Here is a 9,955-nt window from a genome sequence, read left to right as displayed (position 1 = left end):
GTTCAACCAGATGGTCCAATTCCGCTTTCAGAAGCAGAGAAATTTTTGCTAACCGTTCACGGCTCGATTTTGTGTCCTCTGACACTTTGGCTGCTTTCGCCAACCTCTGCATTTCCTCCTCTCTTTGATTATCATCAAGGTTTTCTAATTGCTCTAATTGTGTACCAATAATTGAATTTGTTAAAATATATAAAGCCGACTGGACGGCATCTCCGGATTGCAAGGTGTCAGTGTTTACCTCTTCGTCCACCATTATCTGCTATTTAAAAATTAAATAGGAGATGTAAATGTTTAGGTGGTAAAATAAAATCAGAAGAGTTTCTCTCTACTGATGTATTTACTCTTATTTAGTGATTTATCAATTAAACGTGCGTTATCTTTTTAGCAAGTGAGTAAACTTTTTCCAACTTTGTGAATATCTGTAACTGTTTCTATTTTTAAAAAGTTTGCTTTAATTTTTATTTTGTACCTTTTTCTTAAGGAATTATCAGTGAATAAAAATGTGTTCGGTAAATGCTCTTTGCATAAATACCTTTATAACTTTTAAAATGCAAGATAACAGTGATTATTCAGCTTTGAGGAACGTTTATTAACTCAAAAATGCCTTACAGAAAAATAAAAACGTTTAATTTCACTCTTTAAACCTAAAAAGCGAAGTGAAAACCTGTTATCTCACGTTTATCCAGAAGGTGTCAGTACAACCTTATTAATTTTAACTCAGACACTGTTAGTGTTGTCCAGTAGGGGAGCTATAACTTCTTGTGGCGTCCGGTCGTTAGCTGTTAGCTAAAAATTAGCATCGGCTAGACTCGGTTAAAACCAACATTTCTGAACGGATTTTTTACACAAGCGTGGCAAAATTTTAGCAATTAGACTTCGAAGAACTTAAACAGCGTTTCAGAACATAGCTTTAAAGCGCTATCCAGCTTTAAAAAGCAGATTTTATTCCCTATGAAAACGAGTTTCCATTTCCGGGTCACGTGACTGAAATCACCAATGACAAAGCAGCACAGGGGTGAGAGGAAGTGACGTAGGCACGTCAGTCAATTTCTCAGCAAATCAGAGCGCTCCACAACAGAAAATCAACCAACCACGAAGCGTTAGTAGCAACCAGCATGTTAGATTAGCCTGAAACCAGTTCGTCAACTTATCGTCTTTTAAACTGTCAAAATGCACTTTTTCTGTTAAAAACTGTAACGAATCAATTCTGAGTTGCACGGAGTCTGCTGCTCCGGTCTCAAAAACGTCTTTCTAGCTATTTAAACAACTCGTCCGAACCTTTTTCAGAACCGAGCCGGTCCAGAACCGCGTCTGGACCGTCTTTAAACAGAATAGAGCGTTTCCACAACCCAGCTTTTAGTTACCATAACAGGCGTACAATTTCAGCTTTCCCAAGACTTATGACACTATTTCAGCTTTCATAACATCGCCAGCGTAATACAGCGTAAACATGCAGAGCCAAGCTCCAAGCGCGCAGCTCCAGCACGCTGCGTAAACATGCAATGTTTTGACTGCTACTTTCCACATGCCAACATGTAAAATCAACCTTTACACGAATACGCAGTCCATATATGAGCACGTGACGGGCCACCAGAATGTAGATGAACAGATGCTCAGATATATTCATCAATTAACACGGATTCCTCATTTTTCTGGACTGAATAAAACGTGCATTGAATTTAATGAAATGCAAACGTGAGACGTCATTTATCTTTGACCCATCAAAATGAATGCGGTCATTTATTTACAGAATCAAAGTTTAACACCGAACATTTACATTAATTTGGCAAATTATGAAAATAACAACATAAGCAATCAATCAGGAAAAATCATACGGCCATGATTTTTCCGTTGCTTCACCACAGACATTTATGAAAACTGTACAATTATGATCTTTTACCCACACGGCGGTGGATGAGCACTTTACACAGACATTTCTAAATATCTGGAAGAATTTCTACTTGAGAGAGGAGTTTAAAGATGGGAAAGAAGTTTAAAGAAGAGTAAAAGATGGGGTTTGAGGGAGTGTTGAACAGAACGGCACTCTCCGGGCTTTCTTCAGCTTCTTCCTTACAGTACACTTAGGTGGTGAAATCGACTCTTTTACCTGGAGATGTCTCAGGCGAGATTCCGTTTAACGCACCCTTTCAGCGTCTCCGTAGGATGCTGTTACTCGTCCGGAGTAGCGGCGAGATTCTGTCCGCCACAGTTCACCTCAGTGAAGATGTTATAATCCCATGAAACTCGGAAGAGCTCTGTTGTCATGTCAGGATCTTCCCGGCTCACAGAACTGAACAGAGACCCAACTCCCACAGAACTGAACTCTCACAGCCCTCACAGAACTGACAGAACATCACAGAACTGAGTAGACCAGGAAATACCGACATTTTAAAGAGCTCTTTTCCCGGTTCATTCGGGAGTCTCCCCATTGGCCAGAACCGACCAGACGGGGTGTGTTTTGTGACGTAAAAGGTTAGAAGGCAGCAAGAATTGTTATGGAACAGATCAGAGATGTTCTCACAGACAGAGAGAGTTTTGTTTTGGCGAGTTTAAGAAACAGGTGCCAAAACCCCCCTGTTGACGTCTGAGAGGATATAAACAGGACAGTTGTTCCAACGCATGTCTGCTTCGACTCCTGACCCTGGAACGCACACTTTGCTCATTCACAGACAGAAATCAGAAAATGCATAATTACTCTGTAACAGCTTTAACATGAGTTCTAACTTTGCATGAGAATTAAAAATCATTACACAGTTAATAAAATTGATTAGTTCACTGCAACATCTAAAATGGTTTGAACTAAGGCACTTTGATTATCAACATTTGTAAAATAGTAATGATAATAGAACAGAGAGTGTTCTTCCACTTGAATTTTCAAGAAAGAAAGTCTCAGGATGGGTGAACCTGTATTTCTGGATTCAAATCAATGAAATGACAGTTCCTGTCCCACAAGGTTCTTAAGGTCAAGAGTTTTGACCTTTGGCTTAGTCTTGACCTCAGATTAAGTTCACTACACATACAATATTGTTACAATCACAAGTACTCAGGGCATACCCTGGGGTGCTCAGAGACCGTTCCTCCTATGTCTCTGAGTTTTCTTCGTGAAGTGTGAGACTCTAAGATGTCGTGTTTTTGTCGTATCTAGGTGTCTGTACTAAATGTGGCTATTCCAGCACCCGGTGACCCACTCAAACAAAGTCCGTCAGGGCCCGCACGCAACTATACCAGGCTGCTTTGGTCTACCTCGACATGAATGTCCAGTTTTACGACTTTAGATGGTTTCTGCCAGCTCCCTCGCTCTTCCTGGCTCTGAGGCAGGCGCACACTGGCTCCAGTGGTACCAAACGTCCCCCTTTCCTCTGAGGTGGACTGCGTGGGACGTTCGCTCTGTAACCTGATATGGGCCCGTCCATCTGGGCTCCTGCCACTTCCTTTTAATGACCCTCAACAAGACCCACTCCACGGTGGGGAGACCAGGTTCCTCTGGTCTTTCTGTTAGGCTCTGTTTGTGGTGGACCTGCTGAGTAAAGTTAGACACTAATGCTTTTAACTCATCAAAGTATACCTTATGGTCCATTTTACGGTCCTCCTCACTGGTCAGTGAGCATACGGTTGGTCCCGGAAAGGGTTTACCTGTATTTAACTCATAGGGAGAAAAGCCAGTTCCATTATTAACAGAAGTTCTCACGGTCATTAATACGATAGGTAATACTTCCACCCAGTTTAATTTAGTCTGTGCACAGATTTTGCCCAATTTTTGTTTTATGTTCTGGTTCATCCTTTCGACCTTCCCTTGAGACTGGGGATGGTACACGGTTCCAAAAGCATGTTTTAGGCCTAACATTTTTTCCACAGCCTGCAGATCTGTGTTTTTAAAATGTGTGCCATTGTCTGATCTGATTTTTGTTGGGAAACCGTGTCTGGGGATGTAATGGTTAATCAGAAACTTCACCACTGTTTTGCTGTCTTCTCTTCTTGCAGGTATGGCTTCTGGCCACCCTGTAAATGCGTTAACACACATCAATACATATCTGAACCCTTTAACAGGTTCCAACATATCAGTGTAATCTAGAATCACCTCCTATCCCGGTCGGTGCAGGAAAGGAAAAGAACCTCGTTCAGGTTTTACTGTAGGTCGAATGTTGTACTTTAAACAAACAGTACAGGTGTCAACATATGCTGTTACCATATTTTTTAGATGAGGGTGTCACCATTGTTAAAGATTTCTTACCATTGTCTGCATCCCACGTGTGCTAATCCATGTGCTTCCTGAAATACTGCCTGTTTTAAAGTCATAGGCAAGATCCACTTCTGATTCGGTCCTATCCATACTTTAAACTCCCCTTTTTCTGACCTCCTCTGTTAAACCATAATGTCTTTTCCTCTGGGGAGGCTATAGTCTGAGCCTCTGCTACAGTTTTCTCATCCCACTGACTCACTTTCTGACATTCCTCTTCCACTGTCACCATCTGGACTCTTGGCAAATAGCCAGCAGCTATCTTGGCTGCTCTGTCAGCTTGCCTGTTTCCTTCCGCTGTGTCTGATTGTGTAACATCATGACCTTTGCACTTCACAACCGCCACTTTTGCTGGCCACATCAAACTGTCAGCTAAATCCTTAATGAGTTCCTCATGTTTAATTGGTTTGTTACCTGCCGTTCGAAAACCTGCTCTTTTCCACTGTGGTAATTGTACATGAACTACACCATAAGCATACGCCGAGTCTGTGTACACTGTAACCTCTTTTCCTTTGCTCATTTTCAAAGCCTCAACGACTGCCTGAATTTCAGCTTTTTGAGCTGACTGATGACCTTCTAGCTGCCCTGAGCTCAGTACCTCGTACTCATCTCCATTCTGCTGTACCACAGCAAATCCTGATCTCAAAGACCCATCCTCAAACCTGAAGCAGCAACCATCTGTGTAAAGTACATTTGAATGTGGTATGAGTTCAGTCTGTAAATCAGGTCTAATGTGTTCCTCCACGTACACTTTTTGCACACAATCATGTGCCTGTGTTGTTTGCATACCATCTGCCATGTTTATGCCTTCATGCAGGAATAATAAATTCGGTTCTGATAGGATGTTGCTCATGCGTCTTTGCTTTAAGGATGTCATTGTAAAGAGCTCAGAATTAACATACGCTACTATGTTGTGTGTCGTTAGGATGTGTAGTGGGTGTCCCATGACGATGTGTGCTGTTTTTGAAACAATCCTTGCCAGACCTGCCGCTGCCTGTGTACATGCTGGATGACGCTTCTCAGTACCATCCAACATCACACTTGCGTACATCAACACCTGTCTACCACCCCCCTTTTTCTGAAACAGAACACCATTAACAGTGTTTTCTGCTTCAGAAACATCAAGAAAAAACGGGGCGGAGTAGTCAGGCAGAGCCAAATCAGCTGCTCTGGACAAGAGTTGCTTCAGCTTAATAAACACATGCTCTGCATCTGTGTTCCACACAAGTGTTGCTTTCAGGTTTCTGTTACCTTGATCTTTTACCATCTATCTGAGTGGAGTGGTGAGTTCACTATAATCAGGTATATAGTATCTGCTTGTACCATCTGTTTTAAAATGAGTCAATGTGAGTGATCATTATCAAAGCCAGCTGCAGTTTTTGATCACAACCCCCAAAATGCCTAGATGACCCTCACAGACCAAATGTGGGGTTGACACCTCCGTCAGGCTGCAGTTGATGTTAGTGACCCTGGACAGAGTGACCACCAGTTCTTCTTTCAGCCTTTCAGTCCCCAGACTCGTTACCGTCTGTCAGGAGACCAGTTCAGCTTTGTGTAGCAGTTCATATCTCAGCATACAGCAAGACTTGACTGGATGTTCTCACTGTGTACAAACTCCAGGACCTCCTCTGGACAGTTAGTTCAGTTCGCTCTTGGACTGTTAGATCTTTGAAAAATCACGTTACTTGGCTGAAAAGTTCTTTGTTGCTGTGTCAGTTGTGTTCGACTGACAACTTATTTGAACCGTCCCATTGGTCAGTTTCACAGACCCAACGTCAGCGCCCACCTGAACACACTTGTATCTGATCCGGCCCCCGGCACTCAAGAGTCCTGATCAAAACTCAGATGGATGCTGTATGCAGTTAAATGCTACCTTCTATGTTTTGTAGGCCTAATTAGACATCTTCCCACTGCAGAGAAGAAAAAATAATTAAATCATGGTTTCATTTTTGGTGTCACAAGGGGTTTTGTTTTAACTGGGATGGGTGACTCCCCCCTCAGCTGCGAGGGGGTGTCAGTAACCTCCCCCACCTGTAACGTCCCATCTGTTATGTGATATATAGGGTACATTCCTGTGGGGGGATGTGCTGACTGATTGCCGCTTGAGTTATTAGGAGGGGGGCTGAACTACCCACTTCCTCCCTCTTTGTTCTAGGCTGTTCGATAAGCTGCTGTTTCTTCAACAAATGAGATGAACCCTGTGCCACAAAGACCAATTTCAACCACTCTTTTCTTTCATATTTAACTTCCCTCATTAACTTTCTGTATCTACGTTTCTGCAAGGCGTTTGCCTCTCTCTTTTCCCACAATTTCAACTTGCTCCTTTACTGGTTTAAAACTTTCCTGCTCGCACTTTTGTAACATGACACACTGCTGCCCCTGTGTCCATTCTCTCAGGAACTTCAAACAAACAGCACACCTCTTTCTTTTTATTGTCACTGGAAAATTCTGGAACTTTTTTATTTTTTCTTCTTCTACACATTCATACTGTGGTCTTATATTTGACAAAGACACAAACACAAAATAAACAAACAAGATACTGACCACTTATTTCAACATTCACGCGAAACACAGACGCCAGAAATATTCACAATGGTCACCCTTGAAAATGTTGTTGTTGTTTTTTTTAAAACAAAATGTGTTGACTTCCCTTTTAATATCCTAGAAGACAGCAATATTTGTGGACCTGTGACTTCTCTACTCACCACGGATCATAAGTTATTTTATTCAATAAATCTAATTATTAGTTCTGATTTTATTTTAATCTATTCGGTGCGTGCATCGTATTTAATTAATTAATGTCCCACCCAGCCTCGCGAACGCCCACCTACGGTCAATTGTGAGCGAACTTTAATTGATACTGTTTTAAAAGTTGACTGCCAATCCAACAAGTTTACAGTAAAACTTAGTCTAATGGAGTTACAGAGTTGAACAGCGGAATCATTTTCCTAGAACTTTCACTCCTCCCCCGGGAGTCCGTCGACCCCTGGTAGGCAGACTTAACGCGCAGTTTATCTCTGAGGCTGGTTTTATTTTATCTCACTTTTATCTTATTCTTACAGTCGACGTAAACTTCTCTATTTAAAACTATTTATTTGGGAGTCATACACACTGAGCAAAAATTTGCCTATAAAAAGCCCAATTTTACAGAGTTTGTAATAAACAGGTTCTGCTTACCTTTATTTATAGTGCGCGCAGATTCAGTGTGAAGGACTCGGTAACTTATTTCTCACATCTCGGCGGGACCTCCAATTTGTTGTGTTTTTCATCTTACTTCTCCACCCGAGTCTGTGTTACCGTTCAATCCTGCAGGAGTCAGACACGCACTCAGAATACGACCAACGCACCTTCAAGTTTATGAATATTTAATAAGCAAAGAAAAATCAGAAGTCATAGATTCACAAGCATAAACAATGGATTAGTTAAATGCAGTCATTATTTTAACATATTAAAAATTGGATGCATCCATCCTACACTGTACAATACAACCTTGTTAAGGAGGAATCTGCAAACGTCCGTCACTCTGCTCCATTTTGCTGCTGGCTGCTGGCTGCTGCTTCGTCCCTCCTCCGTCTGCTAACTACCTCGAGGAGGAAAACTGCACATTTCTTTGTTCCAAAAAATAGGGCGTTTCTTCACACAACAAAACTAACTTTTCAGCGCGCGTCCTGAGTCTGTTGTCATGGGATTGGCCAGTTTCAGACGAATCAGGAGTGTGAAACTTCGTGTTACATTATGTAAACAGGAAATAAAATCAATCTGTGGGAGCCTCTTCAAAGTAAAACAGGAAGTGGGTCAATTTCAAAATAAAATAAGAATTGGAATCTGATTCAACAAAAAACACAATCTTTATGTCACAACAATAGAAAGCTCGGTTAATTGCTGATTTATTTGTCCACAGAGACAGGACAGCATCGTTGGTGTGGGACCCTTGGATCTCTACACCTTTAACTACCAGTGGTAGGTAGTGTTTGGTGGACTCTGACTGCTCCAGCTCACAGAGGAGGCTGTCTTGTTGGGTCAGAGTTTGGACCACCGGGTGGTTCTCTTTGGTTTCACATGATGTCAGAGGAGTACTCACCGGGCTCGTGTCCTCGGCTAAGGAGTCCTTTGCGCCTTCCGCGGTACCTGCTGTTAGGCAGTTTGGGTTACACTCCGGAGGCAAATGTATTGGCAGTGGTTTGCTCACCTTTGCCCACATCGTTTGATCACCATAATCTATAATCGCGTCGAAGCGATTTATAAAATCCTGGCCAACCAAAAATGGGAATGAGTCAACACGAGACACGTGTACCGGGTGGTATAGTGTCATTCTGCCAACCTGCATGTGAACCATTGTTACAGCTGTCAGGGTTGTCCTCTTCTCTGAGAGACCCTGCATTTCTATAGCACATTCTGTGAGAGGTATTATCCTGTTAACACCGGCAGCGGCTGTCCTCAGCTCCTCGAACAGTTTAGCTGACATAATTGTTATGTCTGCCCCACCGTCCAGAAGTGCTTCGTGTGTGAGGACACCTTCGAGTGTTACTGACAGGTACGCCTTTTTGGCGACCCCCCTTCTGATAAAATTACACAGAAACCTCTTAGGTTTTTTCTGACGTTTCTTCACACGTTCGGCCTTGTCTGTGTAATCTCGGTTTGTCTGAACCGTCAGCACAGCAGTAGCTGTTTCTGAGTGTTCAGCTTGCGATGACTCGTCATCGTTTGTGTGTGAGTGTACCCCCCTTTCTTCCGATGAGAGGTTGTTGGAGGCAACAACAACAATGTCTTGGTGTGTTCCACCGACATCTGTGATGTTGTCATTCGCGCCCTCAGATGTAATAGTGATTACATCACTGCATAGTGCTCCAGGCTGGTTTCCCATTTCAGTGTGTTTCAAATTTTCTAAAAACCTGCGTATTTTCTCTGTCTCTTCCGAGCTCAGAGGTGTAGGGCCTTGTTTCTGGAACTTTTGTGATTTTTTCGCCTCGGTTCGTTTCGTCCGAGGTGGGGGACGGTTAGGTACGTCTTTTGGGGGTTCCTTTTCGGACTTCCCCTGATAATATGGGTCATCTCTGTTCCCATATCTTTGCGTCCTACGCTCACTCCATTTACGATAATCACATTCATCCTCTCAAAGAGGAGCTTTTTTGTCCCAGCGTGCACCTTCATGACGCGGTTTGTTAGTTTGAAAAGACTGCTTTTTCTCGCCTTTTGTAGGAGTAGGCGGCGATGCACGCCTTCCTTCCAATTCTAGCGAGTGGGGTTTAACCTTTACACCAGGAAACACTTCTATGGGCGTCTTAGCATGAGAACATGCCTCAAACACATTCACAGCACACTGTTTAATCTCATTGATGGATTTTTCTTTGAAATTTGCCATCATTTGTACTGACAACTTAATGTCAGTGTGGAGATTTTTGCTGAAAACAAATTTAAAACCTTTGTCTTCCTCCATTCCGGTTTCATTTCTGTAACCAAAATAAGCTTGGAAGATTCTTTTGTAATAAACCTTTGGATGTTCATGCTTGCCTTGCGTGACCTTGTCAGCAGCTGGGAAACCAGCAGGTCCCGTGCAGGGGTCGTACTCTCTGATCAAAGCTTCACACAGAAGGTTGTAATCCCTTCTCGTTGTATCAGGTAGACGCTCGATGAAGGTGAACACCTCTCTGTCTGAAGTGAGCCTTATCAGACTGATTTTATCCTCAGCCGTAACATTAGGATAACCACTCAGTCTGA

The 9,955-nt window shown here is 42.6% G+C and overlaps 1 protein-coding gene across 1 annotated transcript in view; it reads right to left on the bottom strand.

Moving 5' to 3' along the window:
- Positions 1–3,694, bottom strand: part of LOC119420274 (adenylosuccinate synthetase isozyme 2-like) — a 6,591-nt gene extending 2,897 nt beyond the window's left edge. Inside the window, exon 1 of the mRNA XM_037687662.1 lies at positions 3,689–3,694. Within this exon, the coding sequence (XP_037543590.1) occupies positions 3,689–3,694 (6 nt within the window). The remainder of the gene's footprint in view (positions 1–3,688) is intronic.
- Positions 3,695–9,955: the final 6,261 nt, after the last annotated feature.

This window comes from Nematolebias whitei, chromosome 14 (genome assembly GCF_014905685.2).
Source record: "Nematolebias whitei isolate Nwh7 chromosome 14, NemWhi1, whole genome shotgun sequence".
In the NCBI taxonomy this organism is placed as follows: domain Eukaryota; kingdom Metazoa; phylum Chordata; class Actinopteri; order Cyprinodontiformes; family Rivulidae; genus Nematolebias; species Nematolebias whitei.
The sequence above is the reverse complement of the archived record's forward strand: the minus strand, read 5'-3'. Positions and strand labels throughout refer to the sequence as shown.